This window comes from Trichoderma asperellum, chromosome 5 (assembly GCF_020647865.1).
Source record: "Trichoderma asperellum chromosome 5, complete sequence".
NCBI classification, from domain to species: domain Eukaryota; kingdom Fungi; phylum Ascomycota; class Sordariomycetes; order Hypocreales; family Hypocreaceae; genus Trichoderma; species Trichoderma asperellum.
The window spans coordinates 1,170,387-1,189,663 of NC_089419.1; the positions used below are offsets into that span (position 1 = coordinate 1,170,387).

At 50.2% G+C, this 19,277-nt stretch overlaps 8 protein-coding genes across 9 annotated transcripts; 4 read left to right on the top strand and 4 right to left on the bottom strand.

Moving 5' to 3' along the window:
- Nucleotides 1-985: 985 nt before the first annotated feature.
- TrAFT101_008541 (uncharacterized protein) lies at nucleotides 986-1,255 on the top strand (the record flags this gene model as incomplete). Its single annotated transcript, XM_024910951.2, has 1 exon — nucleotides 986-1,255. The coding sequence occupies one exon, from the start codon at nucleotides 986-988 to the stop codon at nucleotides 1,253-1,255; it is 270 nt and encodes an 89-aa protein (XP_024762042.2).
- Nucleotides 1,256-1,725: 470 nt separating this feature from the next.
- Nucleotides 1,726-2,330, top strand: TrAFT101_008542 (uncharacterized protein). Its single transcript, XM_024906617.2, has 2 exons — nucleotides 1,726-1,781; nucleotides 1,841-2,330. Exons 1-2 carry the CDS (start codon nucleotides 1,779-1,781, stop codon nucleotides 2,150-2,152), a joined length of 315 nt encoding a protein of 104 aa, XP_024762041.1. The 5' UTR covers nucleotides 1,726-1,778; the 3' UTR covers nucleotides 2,153-2,330.
- Nucleotides 2,262-3,364, bottom strand: TrAFT101_008543 (uncharacterized protein). Its single transcript, XM_024899915.2, has 2 exons — nucleotides 3,037-3,364; nucleotides 2,262-2,934 (listed from the first exon to the last, which is right to left on the bottom strand). Exons 1-2 carry the CDS (start codon nucleotides 3,234-3,236, stop codon nucleotides 2,493-2,495), a joined length of 642 nt encoding a protein of 213 aa, XP_024762040.1. The 5' UTR covers nucleotides 3,237-3,364; the 3' UTR covers nucleotides 2,262-2,492.
- Nucleotides 3,365-3,555: 191 nt separating this feature from the next.
- TrAFT101_008544 (uncharacterized protein) lies at nucleotides 3,556-6,246 on the bottom strand. Its single transcript, XM_024899908.2, has 3 exons — nucleotides 5,228-6,246; nucleotides 5,006-5,168; nucleotides 3,556-4,955 (listed from the first exon to the last, which is right to left on the bottom strand). Exons 1-3 carry the CDS (start codon nucleotides 5,828-5,830, stop codon nucleotides 3,784-3,786), a joined length of 1,938 nt encoding a protein of 645 aa, XP_024762039.2. The 5' UTR covers nucleotides 5,831-6,246; the 3' UTR covers nucleotides 3,556-3,783.
- Nucleotides 6,247-7,712: 1,466 nt separating this feature from the next.
- Nucleotides 7,713-9,658, bottom strand: TrAFT101_008545 (uncharacterized protein). The gene is made up of 2 exons (XM_024902459.2): nucleotides 8,579-9,658; nucleotides 7,713-8,476 (listed from the first exon to the last, which is right to left on the bottom strand). The coding sequence occupies exons 1-2, from the start codon at nucleotides 9,237-9,239 to the stop codon at nucleotides 8,049-8,051; spliced, it is 1,089 nt and encodes a 362-aa protein (XP_024762038.1). The 5' UTR covers nucleotides 9,240-9,658; the 3' UTR covers nucleotides 7,713-8,048.
- A 446-nt stretch (nucleotides 9,659-10,104) lies between these two features.
- On the bottom strand, nucleotides 10,105-14,815 carry TrAFT101_008546 (uncharacterized protein). The gene is made up of 3 exons (XM_024909689.2): nucleotides 14,338-14,815; nucleotides 10,736-14,274; nucleotides 10,105-10,661 (listed from the first exon to the last, which is right to left on the bottom strand). The coding sequence occupies exons 1-3, from the start codon at nucleotides 14,392-14,394 to the stop codon at nucleotides 10,544-10,546; spliced, it is 3,714 nt and encodes a 1,237-aa protein (XP_024762037.2). The 5' UTR covers nucleotides 14,395-14,815; the 3' UTR covers nucleotides 10,105-10,543.
- Nucleotides 14,816-14,989: 174 nt separating this feature from the next.
- TrAFT101_008547 (uncharacterized protein) lies at nucleotides 14,990-15,995 on the top strand. Its single transcript, XM_024901847.2, has 4 exons — nucleotides 14,990-15,229; nucleotides 15,287-15,300; nucleotides 15,373-15,398; nucleotides 15,463-15,995. Exons 1-4 carry the CDS (start codon nucleotides 15,221-15,223, stop codon nucleotides 15,771-15,773), a joined length of 360 nt encoding a protein of 119 aa, XP_024762036.1. The 5' UTR covers nucleotides 14,990-15,220; the 3' UTR covers nucleotides 15,774-15,995.
- Nucleotides 15,996-16,358: 363 nt separating this feature from the next.
- Nucleotides 16,359-18,477, top strand: TrAFT101_008548 (uncharacterized protein). Of its 2 annotated transcripts, XM_066128365.1 has the most exons (2): nucleotides 16,359-16,649; nucleotides 16,724-18,477. In XM_066128365.1, exons 1-2 carry the CDS (start codon nucleotides 16,500-16,502, stop codon nucleotides 18,173-18,175), a joined length of 1,602 nt encoding a protein of 533 aa, XP_065984483.1. In that variant the 5' UTR covers nucleotides 16,359-16,499; the 3' UTR covers nucleotides 18,176-18,477. The 2 variants fall into 2 exon arrangements, with proteins under 2 accessions (XP_065984483.1, XP_065984484.1); XM_066128366.1 differs by having other exon boundaries at nucleotides 16,359-18,477.
- Nucleotides 18,478-19,277: the final 800 nt, after the last annotated feature.

Consider the following 19,277-nt stretch of genomic DNA (forward strand, 5'->3'; position numbering starts at 1 on the left):
GCCCTGTAAACGTCACCAAACCAGACAGGCGCCGCCCCACCAGAGCTGCACGTTAGTAATGGGACCGCGGCCGCTGCACGTTTACCTTGACGTATGGACGTGTATATGGTGGTATTGTATACACAATGGATTGTCTCATCTCAATAACATGTCCCGATGCAATTGGACCATTATATAATGCTATTGCGCAGCAGTCAAAGCATATAGTAAGAGTAGGAACATTCTGCGGGAAGAAACGGCAAGAAGAACGAGTAGAATGACCATATCTTGCCTTGGATAATAGTATATATATTATAGAACGAGTTTAATTTTAATTCTGAGGGGAGTACAAAGGGAGGAAGAGAAGGAGAAACGAAGAAGAAATATATATGTGGCATGAGATTCTTTGATGATACAATGTCGAAATGTCTTGTGAGTTTTCACAACAGCCGACACAGCTTAGGTATATGAATTCTAGAAAGTACACATAAAAGGCGAGGCTTTACGGTGTTTCAGTTTGATTGGAGAGTGGGTTGTTCCTAGCTACTATAAACTCTATTCATGGCCCAGTTGGAGAGAGCCAAATACCCGACCATTGCTTAAATTGAGCCTATAAACCCATGACCACAATTTAGAACAACTCATGGAGACGTTCGGATTCATGACATGGCCGACGATGATAGGCTTCTCAATAGAGGCTAGGCATATTATAGCCTTAACGAGCGCACCATGTTTCACGAGCGGCTGAATAATGGCTTAACTCCAAAGTTGGTCAGCTTGACAACTAATCATGCTAGCTGTACATATATCGTCCGAACGAGTCTGGGGTAATTATCAATTACGGCATCGTGCCATGACGGGCAGTGAGAGGGCTGGCAGGGCAGTTTCGGAACGAGCTGGCAGAAATCTGAAGAAGGCTGTTCTTGAGCTCCGTGGTTGAGATCCATTTATTGTTCTTGAAGACGCAGATCTCGATGAAGCCATTCGTATTGGATTCGATGGCAGGATGGAGGGTATGGGCCAGGTATGCGTGGCTCTTAAGCGCCACATCATCGTTGGTCGTGAGCGAGGCGAAAAGTACAAGGAAGGCTTCGTCAAGCTCGTCAGCGGCATGAAGGCCGGCGATCCTCGAGACAGGTCTACCACCATCGGGCCTCTGTTCGCTGAATCGGTGCACAAAGTCTTCAGAAGCTGGGTGAGCTTGGATTTCACGAATTTGTCAACAAGAAGACGATTCGTGTGCACGAAATGTATCTCTAAGGTCAAGAAGAGGTAGGTATTGTACGATAGGTCTAAGGTGAATTTGCGATATTAGGAGACAGAAGCTAGCAAGTAGCTTTGATAGGTAAATGGAAGACGTTTGTACGAATATCCTGAAATCAAGCAACATATAATGACTTTTAGCGATAAAGAGAGGATCATCTAGAGACGAGTTATTCATATGCGGCTGTATGAAGATTGCTGCATCAGATCTGAAGCCCGAGAGTGTAACTGTAGTAGTGCGAATTGATCCAAAGAATTTCCTTGACCATGCCTGTCTTCTGCTGGATAGCATTCTTAAGAGACCGTGCTGTATGGTTCGACTCATACTGAGCTCTGTCTACATGTCCCTAGGTAGGCTTTCTGTTGGTTTATTCGTAGCGCTCTTTGCGCTATAAGGCGCCCTGTGCTTCAAGACATCACCCCACAATAAAGTCCCAGGTTTAGTGAGCTTCGAGCTCATACTTGGATTCCTGCATCTTCTACCAATATAATAACATCATCGTCAAGCCTTTACTCACATTCCACATATTATCACCATGGTACGCTCAGTTAAACCCAATATCTCGCTCCCACCGATTAATTAACACGCATCGCCTAGAACAAGGACTCGTGCTTCAACTATGTGCACATGCATCGCTCCGGCGACGCGGACCTTTTCGAGGACTTCTGCAAGGACAAGCTCCCCGATGACGAGATTTACGTTCCGCCTCAGTACCGGCCCATCAACCCAGAAGACGAGGATGATGTTGTTCCGGATCAGCATGCCGCTTTTGGCATCCAGCGCGCGACGCAGCGCGTCAAGGAACCCTCGTGGAAGGACCTCGGCTTATCAGACTTGATGAGAAAGGGACCCAGTTCAGAGAGCAAGGCTGCTGGGCCGAGCAAGGCGTCAAAGGCATTACCGCGGTGAATGGATTTCTATTTGTGAGGCAGGACGATGAGGCTTTGTACCTTTTCTTGGATTAAGCGGGAGTAGAAGCTCCACAGGTTTAGAGATTGGCATGGCGTTACAATGGCTAGGAAGCTATGGTTATTAATCGATTTTTCTTTTATCTCATCAATTCTACATTGTGCAAAAAAAAGCTGCATTAAATTATTGAATCTGTCTACAGCCCGCAGCAGCCCTGAACCGATGTGCCAATCAAAGCAGACGATTGCTGACCATACCATCAACTCCAAAACTCCGTTCCATTGTGCCCTTCTTGCAAACTCCGTCTTCCTAGTCTTGAACCATATCAAAGCGTTTAAAATCAACTCTTCGCCAAGAAAGCCTCTCTCTCTACCACTTCGCTTCTAAATTTGACCAAGAAAACGGTCTTCCCAGGCCACATATCGCCCTCTCCGACGGTATGTGCCGTTACCCTTGCGGGGAAGTCTGCGCCGTCACATACCCCTTCCACCACGCCGGCGACGAAGGCGGCGCAGTTTAACTGGCTCATTTCGCGGGGTACGCTAATGTATTGGTTGACAAGAGGCTCGTTGTCGATGATCATGTACTCGTCCGGCTTCTCTGCATCCGTCGACTTTTCCAGTCTGTCCGCTTGTCTGCCGAAGAGGTGTTGCCATACGTTCTGCTTGATGAAGTGGAGGAGAGCCACTACGTTCTGGGGCCGCAGCTGCGTCCGAACAGGCTCACGGTAGAGGAGGAGATCGAGGAGCTTGATGCCTATAGAATGGCCTTGGACATTGAGTCTAGGGTGTCGCATGGCAACGTTAGTTTCCATCATAGCCTTGGCTGAGAGTCTTGATTCGGGAGGGCATATCAGGAGGTGCAAGTGGGCCAAATAGACATACCTATGCTCCAGCTCTTGGATTCCCTTTACACGCTTCTGCGCATATGCTACCATCTCGGAGAACAGAAAGGCAAAGCTGGCCTGGCTGAGCTCGGAGGTCTTGGTGCGATTAAGCGGGCGGTGGTAGATGGTTTTGCCATTGCTGGGCACGCGGAGGCCGGAATCTTTGCCCGTGGAGGCGCTTGAGGGGAGTGACGACATCCTGAAGCTAGCGATTACCGGGCGGAATAGCGGCGCATTGCTGTCTCTGCGATATGAGGCTCTCGAGCGGGCGGATAGACCGAGATGCGGCGGCGATGGTTTAATGTGAGGGATGGTGGCACTTGCTTGGAGCTTGTACCTCGCGAGAGATTCAGGACGTGGGGTTGGCTGACTGTACTTGGCTGTACGTACCTCCTGCCCACTCAAGAGTGACTGCCTGGAAGGAATGCCTCAGCAGAAGGACGACGATTACAAGTTATTTTCTTTTCTTTTTTTTTTTTTCATCTTCATCACAATTACACATATTTGCACAGATTCAGCGGAAATGCGATATATTAATTAGGCCACACAATAAGGTATATCGAAAAAATGGCCTGTACAAATGACAAGAAAAGACAATCACCGACCCCGACACCAATACCGGAATACCCGTAACATCTACACCACGAGAGAACCAGAAGCTGCGTGATACTACAAACTATTTCTCCCCTTCATCAATCAATGAGGAAATACAAAAACTAGCATCAGATCCACAGATTAAAAGAGTTCACTGCACAGTCAAAACTTTGGAATTCGCCTCCTTCTGCCGCAGTGACGCTTCAACCCATTCTGATACCTCATCCAGCGCTCGGCGCGGAAACTTTTTGCGCTTGAGGAGGAATCCCTGGATCTCTGCAGGAGAGAAGATGCCTTCTGGGATTCTTTGGCCAAATTCCTCTGATATCTCCTTCATCTCTTCAGCTGTGATTGAGTCTAATTCATCAATAGAGTGCCTGGCTGCTGGCTGCTCATTCGTCTTTTCTACCACCTCTTCCACTCTTGCCGAGCCGTTTATCGTCTTTGTCGTCTCCTTTAAGCGGGACGCTTCATACATTCGATGGAACAACTCACCAGCCTGGACGCTGGTGGCATTGCTGAAATTTACTTGAACGTCTACTCTTCCGGGACGAATCAACGCCTCGTCCAGAGCCTCGGGCTTGTTGGTCGTCATGATGAGGATTCGGCCTTCGTGAGATGCGACACCATCAATGGCATTCAAAAGCCCGGATAAAGATATGCCTTCAAAAGCCACAGGATTGCTTTTGCTGAAATCTTTCTTTCTTGAGCCTCGCTTCTTCGGCTTCCTTTCGGGTTCGCTCTCTGACTCGCTGTCGCTGGTATCAGCCTTTCGCTTCTGCTTCTTTTTTCTATCTTTCTTGTCCTTGTCTTCGCTTTTACTATCCTGTAATGTATCCTCGTTTTCTGTGCTGAGATCTCGTCGTAGACCTGCGGTATCAATATCTTCTAGAAGGACTATGCATCTTCGTGGTAGTTTAGTGAATAGTGTCGCCAAGTCTTCTTCGTTCACACCGGCGTCTTGCAGGCTAATGACATATATGTCGATGCCAAATACGCCTGCTAGAGCAAAGGAAAAGCTGGTCTTTCCGGTACCTGGTGGTCCATGGAAGAGATAACCTCGCCTCAGCGGAATTCCGCGAGAAGCGTACCATCGTGGCGTCGAGGGGTGCAGATACTCGTTGATGTCGGACAAAATATCGTGTTTTTCACAAGAGTCGAGCACAACTGTTGACATGGGTCTTACGGGGCGTCGTGCTACTTGCTGCCACATGTTATGATCTCGCCTTTGCTCCTTGACTCTTGGGCGATAGATGGTTGTTTTCTGGCGAGTGTCATTGTAATACAGGGCTTTAGCGTCTGATAGCAGCTGCTTGATGGGATCTTCACAACAGTTAGTGACTGCTGCAGGAGGAAGGGCTCAGCATACTGACCTATTGAGCGTCCGAAACACGAGATCTTAACCTCTTCGAGATCTTTCATTGGACCTCCCCACGAATGAGTATTGACGAACGACTCCTTTTTCCGATGGACTCTGAAATATGTTCCTTTATGCCAAAATGCCGTTGAACCCATAGCAGGGACAAATCTAGGACTCTGTAGGCATATACGTCAGCTTACAGTGTCTCTCAAGTTGTTCACCAACAAACACATACCGATTTGGCTGCTTGGTTGGAAAAATTCAGGTACATCTTATCGCCACCACCAACTTCGCCACCATTCGTCCAGAATAGTGCATCTTCTAGTTCATCTTCTTCCTCCCAAGCGCTCTTCCAGACAGTTTGAGCCATGAGATATTGGCTGTTTTTTATACTTGGATGATGGGACAACCACTTCATCAGATGCATATATATGTGGTCATCTTCAGTAACGTACATGGCGCACATGAGATAATCGTCAACAAACCGCTGGACAGAGCCATAAATCTGTGAACCGATTTTCAGTGCGCCCCATGCGAAGCCCAAGATAGCCAGTACCATTGACGGATCCAGACCGAACTGCGTGCCTAGAAGTCGGTAAACGAAGAGAACAAGTTGTGCGAGAGGCGAAGCGTGACCAGTGGTTGTGAGAATGGTGTCTACCATGCCGCCAGCAGCGAAAGGAATGTTTGAGCTGCTGCCTCCTCCCGCAGCATTTTCTCCTCGGATCGTGGTAGTGAAAGATGAAGCATTGAATGATGATGTATTTGCCACGGGAGTACCAAAGATGGGAGGGAGGCTCATCCTGCTAAAGGAACTGACGATAGACACTAGGGTCATGGTGAGTGCTGAGAGGCGTGAACCAATGTCGAGGTTCAACGAAAGACAGGAGGCTGACTATTTGAATAAAAAGAAAAAGTAAGCTGGATCCCAGCTTCCGGCTTAACACGTCATCTGGTGGCTTTGGGCACATATATATACTGTTTTGAGCAACAACCGAGAGCAAGCTAAAGACGAGCTGCGGCGGTAACTCCATCCACGCCCTCGGACACCGATGACCGATGTTTACTTGGTTTACGACGTGCCTGGAAGTTTGCTCGGCCCAACGCCACCCAGAGAGGTTATCAGTTTCGTGTGCATGATAGATGCTACAATATCAAACTGCCTATGGGGATCACAGCTGCGACCTCTCATTAGACCCAACGGATGCGGTTCTGCCCAGCCATACCCAAGTAAATGCCTGACCCCAAAAGACTCTTCTTCCCCTCCTTCCCCTCTTTTCTGCTTTATATTTCAATTTGAAAATCAGAATCAGAGTCCAAACACAAGATCAGAGCATTTACATCCGTCCACAGTGTTTGGAGCCAGTCCCGTGCTGCTCCTGGGTGGCGAAAACAACACGAACTCACTCATCCTTAAGAGTAGGCGGGCGAGACCACCATGACACGAAACCTGCGGCTGAAGACGGCGTCTACTCGAGCAATTAGAGGCATAGCTTCAGACGAATTAGCCCTGCGACCGAGCTGATGCTACACCACCTTTCCAACCGCCGGCGGGTAATAGCGCCACTGGCTATGGAATAGCGCGTCGTCATCATTCTTGCCTCTCTCTAGTCTGCCTAGATTATCTTCAGCGCCGGATCCTTTAATCCATAATCCGCATGTGCTCGGCCAACCAGCGGGCAGAGTGGCCTAAGCTGGTTAGAAATGTTTCGGTGCTATACCGCCTCTCCAGGCTTCTGTTGCCTCTACTACGTCTGCTGCTTCCACTGGACAGATTCTACTACTATTTTAGCGGTTTTATTCTCCATTATAAGTTGCATTTTCGTCTTGCGGTCCTTATGTTTTGAATCCCCCAGGACCGTGCTACGGCATTGCATCACCTGCCGCTTGGTTGGGCTTCTTTGCTTTTGTTTTTGCATTCAGTTTGCAGTTTGCAGGCGACAGTAAGAACATGTGAGAACGGCACGGAATGGATATCTCTCTTATGCAATGCAAAACGGACTCAAGACTGCGTCGTGCGGTAGCCTTTTAAAGCACCTTTGATTGATGGATTCGAAACGCTTCGGTATCGCCCAACGCATCAAGGCCAGAGCTCAGTGCAACGCTGCCCGCCGGTGTAAGTGCACTTGTGTTCAGTCATCCTTTTTTTTTGTGTACGACTGAAACGATATCGGGTCTTAGGGCCGCGGCCGATACTTCTTTCTTTGGCGTCCAGTTGTGAGCTGGCCCAACGTATGTCCTCGAAAATAGTCCAGCCAACGTGCATATCTCACCCTGGGGCAGTGCGGCTCAGTTGCGGACACCGCTAAGCGAGGTAAGAGCTGATCCGCAAGACCTTTCTCAGGTTGGGCGCTATCTATTATTTATGTACTTCTTACTTCTCGTATGCTGAACAATAAGGCGGTCACCTTTGATCGCCTCTAAGAGGAATAGCAATTCCGATGGGCTGGGTCGACAAATCAGGTTGCTTGCGCGATGGATGATGCGCACCCAACGTCGTATTAGCTTGACAGGTCACAAGGAATGGGATTACTAGTAATGTTAATGGAGCATCTTATATGCATCCTATGGGCTCCATCTACTCTCCAAGAGAGGAGTATTCGTGCTGTTAATATGTCTTTAGCACGCATGTAAGTCGATGGCATGTTCTTACCGTCTCCAGATTGTCTTCACGCCCGAGGCATAATTCTGGCTTTGTTGGCCGCTAATTCGGCCCCTCTCTCAGACTGCCTTGGCTATTGGACGAATCATGCCTGACCATATGTGTGTATGCCCTTGTAACACAATAGATAGCTAGTGCTTTCTCTCTCCGTCTTGTGTACCCATCTATTATGCAGTCATGTGTATTTCTGGTGGTACTAATTTATAATAATCCCAAAGATTAACTGCCAACAGCGGGCAGTCCTTTTGGCTCTACAGGTGATTGGGGGGAAAAAAAGGACAAACATTCTATACCATGTCTAACCCACAGTCCTGTGCCTAACCTGGCTGATTACTCCTCTAACTGACCAATGCTTGCTGCTAGTCTCACCGACAAATGCTCCCGTTAGTTTTCTTCAAGCTTGAGCCTCAACTGTCTCCTCCTCGAGCTTTGCCGCTGCTAGCTTCTCCGCCAGCGCAGTCTCTGCCTCTGCTTTTGCCTCTGTCTTTGGCTCCTCCTTCTTCTCGTCGGCTGTGTACTTGAACCCCGTGATGCTCACATCCGTACCGCCCGAGAGATACTCCTCAGACTCGCCAACGACCTTTCCAGCGGCCGCCCACCGCGCCAGCTTCTGCTCCCGCTTCTGCTTGCACATCTCGTTGAGGGCAGGCCAGTAAGTCTCGTGATCGTACTCAAAGTCCAGATCGCCGTTCCAGTCGGAGCTCCATAGCTGCTCCGCGGGGACATACTGCTTCATGTCCTCGTTGAACTTGAGCTTCTCCCGGGTCACGGGGTCAATGAAGGGGGTAATGATTTTGAAGAATCCATTAACAATCCAAGGCACTGTTGGAGGCAAGATAAAAATTGTTAGCTATTGGTCTCGTTTGGTCTCCTTGTGTACAATATATATGTAAAAAAAAAAAAAAAAAAAAAAAAAAAACCTACCGTTGATGATGAGTGCCTTGCCCAGCCTCTCGGGATAGTGATTCTGCAGAATGTGCAGCACCTCCCTGGCCGTCGACACCGGCACGCTGGTGTTCTGCCTCTGCTTGCTCGGCTTGAAGTTGATCATCAGGCTCAGCATCTCGACATTGGGGGGCATCATGTCGATCACCCGCTCCACCATGTAGAACAGGTGATGGATCTGCCTCGGGCTGCTGTCCGTGTTCTGGCGGCCCGGGTTGAGGTACTGGCACGGCCGCCCCTGGCGATCGAAGCCCAGGATGATCTGCTTGCCCGTCTCCTGCTCGGGCGAGATGTGCTCGGGCGTGAAGTCGTCGATGCCGTACTCGCGCCGCCACGCCAGCGTCGACAGCAGCCGCTTGGCCGCGTCGTCGACCGACCACTTGGTCGCCCGCAGGTAGCGCAGCAGGCAGTCCCGCGTGAGCCACGACAGGTCGCGGTCCGTCAGGGGGCCCGACTTGTCCTTTTCCTTGTCGCACTTGATCTCGCTGAAGGCCTTTGCCTTTTCCAGCAGCGCCTCGTACTTGGTCTGCTGCTCTGCCGTCAGGTCTGGCCGCGGCACTGGCTTGCTGTCTGCGGTTGGTGCCGCGATGGGCGTTTTCCTCGGCCCTTGTGATGGCGCTGTTGTTGCTGCGGTAGCCATTTTTTCTGTTGTTGTTTTTTTTTTTTGTATGACACGTGTGTTTGTTTTGTATGGTGATTGATGAAAAAGACACTGCAATCCCTTCCAATTGCAACGTCTATGCCGTGAGATGCTGTAAAAAAGAGAATGAGCGCTTCACTGCGGCTGGTGAAAGGAGGTGAGAGCACCGTGTGTATATGTGATTGGCGATAAGAGATTCACTTGGCAGCACCCCTTTTGGTGGCTTTTTTTTTTTTTTATAAATCACCCCTAATTTCGTTCTCTGGGTAGTTTGCTGCCAACAAGATCCTCCCCTTCCTTTCAACTGCAAGCCCAAATCCAAATGAGAATCAGAAAAGAGAGAGAAGACAGAAAGCGCTGTATTTCCCACCCGTTCTGTAAATTGACTGGAAAAAAAAAAGAGAAACAAGAAAAAAACAACAACACTGATTTCCAACCAAAGGCAGATATATCAACAAAGAGGCAGCACAAGAGGCTAATTTAAGACGGCTGGCCAATCCGTCACTTTGGGGTCCCCGGAACCCCCCGGACCGACCGCCGGACCTGTTCTTTAATTTCCAGACCCCCCTGGCGTTCCTCCGAACTTTCTCGACCTCGTCGTCTCCCGGGCCACGCCACTCTTTGCGCTTCGTATTCGCTTTGCTGTATAACTTGCTTACTGTAGAGCTGAACTTGTGCTGTGATGTTATGCTCTCACCATCTTGTAATACTATTGCTTCTGCCCCTCTAGCTCTCTTACTCTCACTCTAACTCTTATCCCGTTATTCTTGACTTGAGTTCATTTGCACTTCAGCTTCATTCAACAAAATTAACCTGGAAATTCTTATCCATGTGATCTTGGAAAAAATAATTATCATAGCCTTATGGCGTGTCTTGTCACAGTTCTTCTTTTCAGCCTAATCTGATTCTTTGTTGCTTGTGACATCAAGAAATATAGCCATTGTCTAGTCTACTCTGTACTCTCAAAAACTTTGAAACCCTCCAACTTTGATTCAACCAACCCGCCCTTATTTGCTCTCTCCCGAAACGCTCCAGTCGCTAATAAAAAAAATTATAAATGCACGACTTTCTATAAGAACAGTTCATAACCTTTCATCAAATCTCGCTTTTTTGTCTTTTTCTTGCGCCTCTGAAACCAGAAAACTTTGGGCCCGTCTCCCTTTCCCGTTGTATCATTACGAATGCCCCCCGTCTTTCATATGTATTAAATGCCCGGCCTATTGTTCGCCAACCCGCCAGCGCCGTCATATGCTTCCCTCTGAAGCATACGATGTATTAGATAGATGAATGAAAAAAAATCCAAATTAGTACGCTGCCCTGCCTTTGCTGGGACTCCTATGCGGTTTGCGCGATGCTCTCTCTTTTATTAGCTGATGGCTTGTTGCTGCGTCGAAACCACAAATATTCGTGAGATAGTATAGTCTATTCATATCCGGTCAGTAAAACGATGCTCGGCTTGGGCTTCTTCTTAAAGAAATAAGGCAGGGCAAACTTACTTATCTTCTGCCAACTCTTTCTGCCTAACGTCTTCAAATCCCTGCTGGCATTGCATCCAAGCGGCCGCTCGATCCTTTGGTCTAATCTTCTTTACCCAGAGTCGAAAGTCTCCTGTAACCGGCCGGTGATCGCTCACTCTTACTTCGTGCCGTCTATAATCTAATTGCTGCACACGGCCGCGTCCTCGAAACAAAAGTCGATCACACCATGCAGGGCTTCTTCGTTTCTCGCTAGTATCGTACGTGTCTGTTCCTACATCATATTTGTAGGTTGGCGCAAATGTAATTGGCAGCTCTTCGAATGCTCGTAAGCGAAGGGCTGGGTTGCGGCGGCGCGCCACAAGCAGTTGGTCACGCTCAAGGAGCTTTGCCAAATTATTCTGCTCCACGGCTTTCACCACTGTATCTCGTGACATGGTGTCTATGCGATAGTTCAGGTCGCCATTAAGAATGCAAAGCTCATGATCAAGAACCATGGAGCCATCTCCACCGCCACTAAAGGTGTCAATCCGAGTTTCGGTATCTCGTTCAACGGGGAATAGGCTAGCTTCGAGAATCGCCGCCGCATCGTTATGACGTGAGCTAGCCTGGGTTTGGCCTGCTGCCAAGTGACAATTCACGAAACAGAGAGACGAGTCGTCGATTTGGAATCTAACGGCAACTGCTCCCTTGTTTCCATGAAGACCTCCCATGCCTCGCTTCACTTCAGCACCGCTAAGATGAGTTATCCTTTCCCTCAGCGAAGCCTTGACAAAAATACAAGTAAAGAGCCCCACCATGGGTGCCGTGTGGAGAAGATGGTACAGATGATCTGCTGGCATGTAGTCGTCCAAGGTTTTGAGTAAGAAGTCGCGCCAGTCTCGATATTGGTGGCTCATTCGTTCCTGGTCTGTTCCCTCCTTCTTCTTCGACTTGAGCAGACGCTTTGCTGTTGCTTTTTTATCTTCTAGATCAACGAGCTCTTGAAATCCAAAGACCAAGATATCGGGAGAGCCGCTCGATTGTAACAAATCTTGAAAGAATGCGGCATCGCCATTAGAGTACCGAAGACTGTGAGGGGTAGAAGCACCCGCATTCCATGTAAATATCAGCGTTTTTATCTCGTCAAAGTCGCAATATGTCGTATCCCTGGACTTCATCTCGTCTTCGAGCCAGTCGTCTTGCAACATGCCGTCCCACACCTTGATCCGGCTATCCGCACCTAGAGAAACAACTTGCAATTGATCAAGTTGATAAGAGCTGGCAAAGTCCACCTTCATCCCCAAGATGGTATTGTCATGTGCCTGCCACTCCTTCAAAACAACCCACGGCGTTTGAGCAACATCGTAGACACAGACTTTTCCCGTGTTATATCCTGCCCAGATGTACTGACCAACACCCGATAGCGTATTTATTTTCCATGTGGTGACATTCACAATTGTCTTGCAAGAATAGTCAGATGCAGACCAGATGCTGACCTTGCCATCGACATGTCCCAAGAAGACTTTGCCAGGATAGCCCTTCATCAGCGTTCCCGAGGTTACATCTCCCGCTCCTTCAATTGTAATTGGCCTTGTCAGAACCTGAAATGGCCTGTGATTATCTTGAGTCGGAGCAAATATCCGTAACTGCTTGCCGGTCGCTTGCCAAAGCTCATCCCCAACCACTATTGAGAAAGTCTCTCCCTTGGGAATCTTGAAAGACTGATGAGGATAGTTATTCAAGTTCGGCTCCCCATCGCTATCGGGACCCCAGACGAGGAAATTTCCGCCTTCGTCAACAGTCCACATCTCGTTTAGGTGTCGGTATATCTTGGTAACTTCCGACTTTCCATGAACACCCGCTTTGCTCATTAGGATGCGCTGCGTCGCAACTTCAACTTCCATAATCTCTCCAAGATTAGTGCCGACCCAAACCTTGGAGCCTTCTTGATCGGGGTCCGCGCTGGGCTTAAACGATACAGCTGTGGCCTTCACGCCTTCTGTGTGTGCCAAGCTGACAATTTGTTCTCCATCCAGCATGCTCCACACCCGAGTCAGAGGGCCGGTAGTGCAGACATATTGCCCACAGACATCGAAGATACGAGGATCATACTTTGGTTGAATCTCATAACATCCTTTCTTGATGAAGGGAGGCCGGCGGTTAGTGCTCGAGCTATCAGGGTATGCCGCAATCTGAGCAGGGAGGTCGGATTTCGGAATGATCGCTTCGTTCGCAGCAGGTGCTGGCGCTTGCCTTACTACGACAGCAGCCACAGGGGCTGGGGACGCACGGACATCCACGGCAGCATGATCTGCTGTCGGTACGTCCACCGTCTTAGACCGCCCATGTGGCCTTACGGGTAGTTGCTGTGTGAGAGGATTGGAGACGACTCGGTTTGTGGCAGACGGTGGGGCTGGCGGAAGAGGAGTGGCAGGAGTGGCAACCTGCGCGTGGTTCGGAGCAGATGGTCGCGGAGGCTTTGGAGGTGCCTTTATTCCGTTATTCGGCACTGGATGCTGTGGGAGAATATCAGTAGTTTGGGGTCGTGCAGGCAAGGCAGGGCGAACATCCCCAGTGAGCTGAGGAGTAATCGGTGCCCTAACTAAACCCAAGCCATTCGACTCTCCTTCACGCGTTGGTTTCCGCACAGATAAGGAAGGACGGAGGGTAGGCTGGGTAGGCTGGGTAGGCTGCTCAAATGCTCCGGCGATCTGCTTCGTCCTACTCGGCGCATCATTCAGCTGCTGTGGCCTCGGTCGCAAGGGCAGCTCTGGAGGGTTGCTTTCCGCCCTGGGTTCGGAGCTTCGCGAGGCGCTGCCAATAGGAGACGACTCCTGAGAGCGATTGGATCTTTGAACAGCAGGCCTGCCTCTCACCTCTATCCCAGTAGCCGCTCTCATCAACGTCTTCTCTGATCGTGGCGCGGGCGGCGGTGGCGGCGCAGGCTTCCACTCTCTTTCTCGTTCCTTCTCTCTCTTTAGCTCGGCGGATCGTCTGGGAGGCGGCGGTGATGGAGCTTTCGAAATTCCTTGCCTTGGAGATCGCGGCGTTGCGGTACCACTACCACCACCGTTGCTGGTAGGACTATGCGGTCGGCTCGGTATCCTGAGCGGCGTAGGAGATCGGCTGGGCGTGGCGGAAGTAGAAATCGCGGCAGGGCCTAGAAACGGTGACTGTTCACCTGGGGCGATGTTCAACGCGCTTCCCTTAGGAGGCGACTGCGGAGGTTGAACTGTAACTGCCGGTGGGTGAGGCAGCACTTGAGGCTTCAATGCAATAGGCGGCGCTGGCCGTGTAGACAGGGGAGGCGGTGGGATCGGTGCCCCTCTATCGCGGCTTACAGGAGACGCCGCAGGAAAGGCGCGGTCCTTCAGATTTGACGGCTTGACGGGAGTGATCGGGGAAGCAGGACCATGCACAGAGTCTTGCCCCGTCTTGAGCGTCTTTAATCTGTCTGGCTTTGGCCCTGGCGAGAGTTTTCGCGGCTGAGGAGGAGCCGGAGCAGAGGTAGGCTGCGTTTGCGACGGAGGGTTGGAGTTCATGTTCTCGAATCGGGCGAGGAGCGACGAGACGGGCCTCTAGTAGAGCGAACATGGTCATTAGAATCAAGGCATCCGGCTTATAGAAAGAGAAGAACTCACGATGGAAGAGCCATCAGGCCCGTTGCCCTCTGTCTGGTCTGTACTGGGGGAAGACATGGTTTCTGGACGGTGGGGTTCTGGGCAAAACTACCCATTACACCCACAGCTTGGTCTCCTAATAGATCATACGCGCACCAAGATTTTGGATAAGTCTGTCGCAGGACGCAGAAGTAAAACGTGGTAAAAGGTCGTCTTCGGATTCTTGTAATATAGATGGGCGTGGAAATGCTGCAGTCTAAAGGGGTGGAGTGAGGTGAGGATTTTCGAGGGGCCGATTGGATCGCGGTGACGAGTCTTTGTTCGGCTACGCAGCCTTGTTGGTTATGCAGAAAGACTTGCGAATCAACAACTAGAGCATCAAGACGCTTCACATACACGACGAGTAGCGCGCAAGAAAAGGGGGGAGCTCTCCTGTCGCTGTCCTGGCAGTGAAATGGAAAGCTTCCAAGTTTTGCTGAACGCTTGCGTGTCTTTAGGAAACGCCCCAAGTGACGATCTATGTCATATCCAGAAACCGGACTTTTAATTTGGCACTGTAAATTGGATCTCGGTAAGGAAGCCCCTGTACAGTGTGAGTTATAGCGCCTACGGGCCCCCACCACGGGCCACCACGGGGACGCCTGAGCGCTAAAATTGGCCTCAGGGCTGCCCTGTAGCATTGACAGCCGCCACCAGCTGAAGCTGCCGATGCGCCAGGCCGGCTGTTGGCCCAGCTTGCGCCCATTACTACTGGGTATTAGGTGCATCACCGCCTTGCTAAGCTTTTGATCGAACGACTTGGCTTTCTTCTAGCATCGCATCAGCCCAGCTCGCAACTTGCCGTCTCCACTGCCCACTACATTTGACAGACTCCTGAAATCGCCGCAACACTTCAATCGCCACAATGAACAACGTAGGTGTCTTTCGGCTCCAGCATTGGCGCAGCATTTGCTGACTTCTATTCCTCCAGGTCCGATCTTTCTGGTACTACTAGTAGCCCGCTTATCCCGGCTTGCCGCTGCCTGCAGAAGTTCTTCAATTGCTAACGGTTTCTAGGCTTGGATGGGGCTCCCTCTTTCTCGGTAGGCAGCTGAATTGCTTTCTTTTTAACCAATGCTCGCAGCTGATGTGAAATGCCCTTCTCAGCCGGAGGCGGTGCCTACTACTTCGCTAAGCAGAACGTCAAGGAGCAGCGCGTAGCCAAACTCAAAGCACAACGTGAGAAGCAGGCAGCCAACAGGGCCTTGGAATACGGCGAGCCGGTATCTCCAGGCAGCGGCGTGAACAACGGTGGCCCGGCAAGAACCGATAATACCGGCTCGCCGAGTCAGGAAGCAAGTAGCGATCCGGCAGCAACAAGGCATGCGCCGGCAACAGAGTCCGATCAAGTAACCGAGAAGAGCAAATACGAGAGTGCTGTACCGCTTCGTACCCGTAAAGGGGACCGTTTCAGTTAGAAAAGGTAGAGAAGGGGAAATCATGGGAGACGAGAGAGAGAGAGTTGGGCAGCTGGTCTTGGGAGTGTTTTGAGGAGACATTGAGCTCGCCGCTGTATTCTATCATGGTGTAAAATAGTACCCTTCGCCGGGCTGTATGTCTATAGGTTTCGCGCCACACACCGGGAACCCGGACAAGTCTGTGTTTGAAACTCGATTTAATAGAATGAAATACCTTTACCGCTCAAAATCAGAATTTCACATGTCATTTTGAGAGTGAGGGAAAGGAAAAACATGTGATGGGAGGCAACATTAGAGGCCTGACGCAATATCCTTTTTTTTTTTTTTTTCGCGCCCACTATCCACGGTTGTCCCGGGTTGAATTTGAGATATTCACACAAGCCCAGCAAAAAAACAGCTTATTTTCTGCAGTCGCCAAGACCCAATCCATATAGAACAGCTCTCATCACATGCATTTTTGCCTCTTTCTCACAAACAAGCTTGCATCAATTAGCCCGTCCTTGTCGTGAGCTTCGAAGCTCTCTCGAGGTCTTGGTGGGGAGCGCTGCCGCAGTTTTCCCGACATTTGCGACACAGACTCCAAGGCTCCCAGAATAATTTCCAGCTCGCTTCTCTCGCTTCATCCAGAACAACAAGAACCTCTTTTCTTTGTTCCTCCGAGGCCTTGCGAGGGCAGACTCTCCGCATCCCTTTCTGGATCGCGCCTCTCCCTCCTCCTTAACCACGATGGCTTCTCCCGAGCTGGCCATCACCAAGGCGACGCTGTCGGCCACTCTCTTTCGCGCCGACCCGACCTCGCTGAACCGCGCCGCGGTTGACACCTTCTTCACGCTGCTAGACGACGCCATCATCCAGTGCTCCCGCCAGAACGTTCAGGTTTGACTGACTCATTGCTCGCAAGCACTTTGTCACAATCCGCGCTCATGTTTGCTAAACTCCTCCTTGGGTAGAAATGCAAGGCTTGGATAGTCGAGAACGTTGTCCCATCCGCCGCGCGCTGCACAGCCTTGGGCAAGTTCTGGGCCGTTCTGTCAAAGAATCTAGCCGTGGAGAATGACGGAAAGCGCCGCAGCGCCAAGAGACGGCGGCTGCATCTCCTCTACGTTGCCAATGATGTGCTCTACCACGAGATTGTGCGCCAGGCCAACCGCAAGCTTGGAGAGACATGGGCCGGCGTCTTGCCCGCCATGGTTGGCAATGCGGCGGCTTTCGACAAATGCCCCAAGCACAAGACAAAGCTCAAAGGCCTGATTGATTTGTGGGAGGAGAAGCGATACTTCACGCCAGAGGTGGTTACGCAGCTCCGCACAGCTCTCGCCAACGGTTCAGCTGAGATTACTGCCGTAAATCTTGAGCTTTCCGAGAGCTCCCTGAAACTCGCCAAGGACGCACCGTATATTCTGCCCTCCTTCCATGGCGATGCTTCCATCCCATGGTACGATCTTCCGGCAGGGACCTGGCTACCTCACATCACACCAAACTCCTCTAGACCCATGATCCCCGATCAAATTCGCCCCATTCAACTCGCGGCAGGGCCTGCGGAAAAGCGAGTCGTGGATGCCGTCAAGATGCTGCTGAAAGATGCAGATTACATCTACGCTAAAGAGGGCGAGCCGAGCGACGATTTGCAGACGGGATTCAGTGAACTTGGCGAACGCATTATCCTGGACGAAATCACGGGCAAAGTAATAGGAGGGGAGAGTTACTACGGCTGGTCTCGCCAATTCTGCGAGCGCATGAGAGAGAGGCAGAAGTCATCCGCAAAGACATCTGGAGAACGCTCACAGTCCGCATCGAGACCACGGCCGAGATCAAGATCGAGCAGTTTCTCCCGAGATCGATCCCGAAGTTCATCTCCACCTTCGTTCAAGCGACCTCGACTTTCAGCGCGCGACAGGAGTCGGAGTCGCAGCCGTAGTCGCAGCTACAGCCGCAGCCGCAGCAGTCGGAGTCGTAGCCGCAGCCGTCGTCGAGATGACAGCCGTAGCCGCGGCCGCCACAGCCGGAGTCGAAGCCGAAGCCGTGGAAGATACGACAGCAACGACGGATCCGATTCAAGGTATCGCTCGATATCACGTCAGTACGATGACCGCTCTCCTCAGCCTCAGCCACCGCCTAATATGCCGCTTATGCCCTTTCCTCCGCCCCCCAACGCCATGGGGTTTTCGTTTCCGCCTCCCCCTCTGCCGGGATTTCCTCCGCCCCCGATCCCTCCTGAAATGATTGCTCACTTTATGAGTATGAACCAGTTCCCCGGCGGGCCTATACCACCACCGCCACCACCTCCCCCGCAACAACCTCAGTCGTCTCCGCATAACAACCAATTCGGACGCGGCAATGGTGGTTATAGGGGTCGTGGAAGAGGCGGATATGGCCGTGGTGGCTACAGAGGACAATACTAAGTAATATTCATGTCTGTTGGGGGTGTTGGTTTGCGATGCAGGGCGTTCCGGGACCTAGTAATAGAGTTGCCTTTTGAACTATGTAATGACTTGTAGCATAAGCTGGTTGAATTACGGGATGATAGTGGCTATCAGGCCATAGAGTATTAGAACCGGCTTTTGTATCATCTAAATCTAATGGGAACTAACCTAACTGGTAGTGGTTCGCCATACCGCCTTTCATGCTACATGTGAGAACAATATACCATTTCTTGTACAAACAAAAGAAGAAGAAAAAGCCTTAAGAAATAAGAATTCAACTATAAAAGAGATAAAAAGGCAAGTAGTCTATCCGAGTCAAGTACAATCAAGTACACACGCGCACAAGAAATAAAACACGTATGTTTCCTTCTCCCTCTCCCACAACAGCCACCCAGCCAACCAAATCCATCACGTCGAAAAGAAAGCAACAAAAGAAAAAATAAGCAAAGTCCCAAAGCCCCCCCTCTCTCTCTCCGCCCTTTTCCTTTCCTTCCAGGATATGGAAAGAAACAAATGCAGCCGCTATTCGCTAGCATATGCTCCCTCATCCCTTTTTTTCTCTCCTCCATCCTCATCCCCCCTTATCGACATACTTGGCATTTTCTATAGCCCCAACGCAACTTTTTTTTTGTGTGTGTACCTCACCTCTGCTCTGTTTCCTTTTTTTTTTTTTTTTTTTTTTTTTTTTTCAAAGAAAGAAATGTAATGTTGTAAGATTTCTTCTCTTTTTTTTCCCATTGTTTTGGCATCTCCCTCTTGTGAAGAAGGGAGAAAAAAAAAAGAGTAGTAAAACAAATAATTATTGTATCGACCCCCTGTCGTACACGAATGCTGCTCAATATCGGTGTTTTTTGCAAAAGCCTGCAAGTGAATGCAAGTGACCATGAGAAAAAGAGAAAAAAGGGGAAGAAAAAAAAGAGAAGAATCATCAGCATTACTTTAGAGGTTACAGCTCCCTTTTGTATAGCATTAAGCAGTTTCCCTTAGTAACCAGCTTTGACGTTGATCCGCCATCCAAAGTTGCCTCCATGTATGCGAAGCAGTTTGATATCCCCAGCACCACAATATTAGTACTTCTAAT

Bases quoted from the DNA above. Each gene is read 5' to 3' on its own strand.
- TrAFT101_008543 (XM_024899915.2), bottom strand. From the start codon at position 3,236: ATGTCGTCACTCCCCTCAAGCGCCTCCACGGGCAAAGATTCCGGCCTC. The intron at 2,935-3,036 runs GTATGTCTATTT...GCGACACCCTAG, and splicing joins ATCCAAGAGCTGGAGCATAG to ACTCAATGTCCAAGGCCATT.
- TrAFT101_008544 (XM_024899908.2), bottom strand. From the start codon at position 5,830: ATGACCCTAGTGTCTATCGTCAGTTCCTTTAGCAGGATGAGCCTCCCT. The intron at 5,169-5,227 runs GTATGTGTTTGT...ATATGCCTACAG, and splicing joins CCAACCAAGCAGCCAAATCG to AGTCCTAGATTTGTCCCTGC. The intron at 4,956-5,005 runs GTCAGTATGCTG...ACTGTTGTGAAG, and splicing joins GTGTTTCGGACGCTCAATAG to ATCCCATCAAGCAGCTGCTA.
- TrAFT101_008545 (XM_024902459.2), bottom strand. From the start codon at position 9,239: ATGGCTACCGCAGCAACAACAGCGCCATCACAAGGGCCGAGGAAAACG. The intron at 8,477-8,578 runs GTAGGTTTTTTT...TGCCTCCAACAG, and splicing joins CAAGGCACTCATCATCAACG to TGCCTTGGATTGTTAATGGA.
- TrAFT101_008546 (XM_024909689.2), bottom strand. From the start codon at position 14,394: ATGTCTTCCCCCAGTACAGACCAGACAGAGGGCAACGGGCCTGATGGC. The intron at 14,275-14,337 runs GTGAGTTCTTCT...TCGCTCTACTAG, and splicing joins GGCCTGATGGCTCTTCCATC to AGGCCCGTCTCGTCGCTCCT. The intron at 10,662-10,735 runs GTAAGTTTGCCC...GGATATGAATAG, and splicing joins AAAGAGTTGGCAGAAGATAA to ACTATACTATCTCACGAATA.
- TrAFT101_008547 (XM_024901847.2), top strand. The intron at 15,399-15,462 runs GTAGGCAGCTGA...TGCCCTTCTCAG, and splicing joins ATGGGGCTCCCTCTTTCTCG to CCGGAGGCGGTGCCTACTAC.
- TrAFT101_008548 (XM_066128365.1), top strand. From the start codon at position 16,500: ATGGCTTCTCCCGAGCTGGCCATCACCAAGGCGACGCTGTCGGCCACT. The intron at 16,650-16,723 runs GTTTGACTGACT...CTCCTTGGGTAG, and splicing joins GCTCCCGCCAGAACGTTCAG to AAATGCAAGGCTTGGATAGT.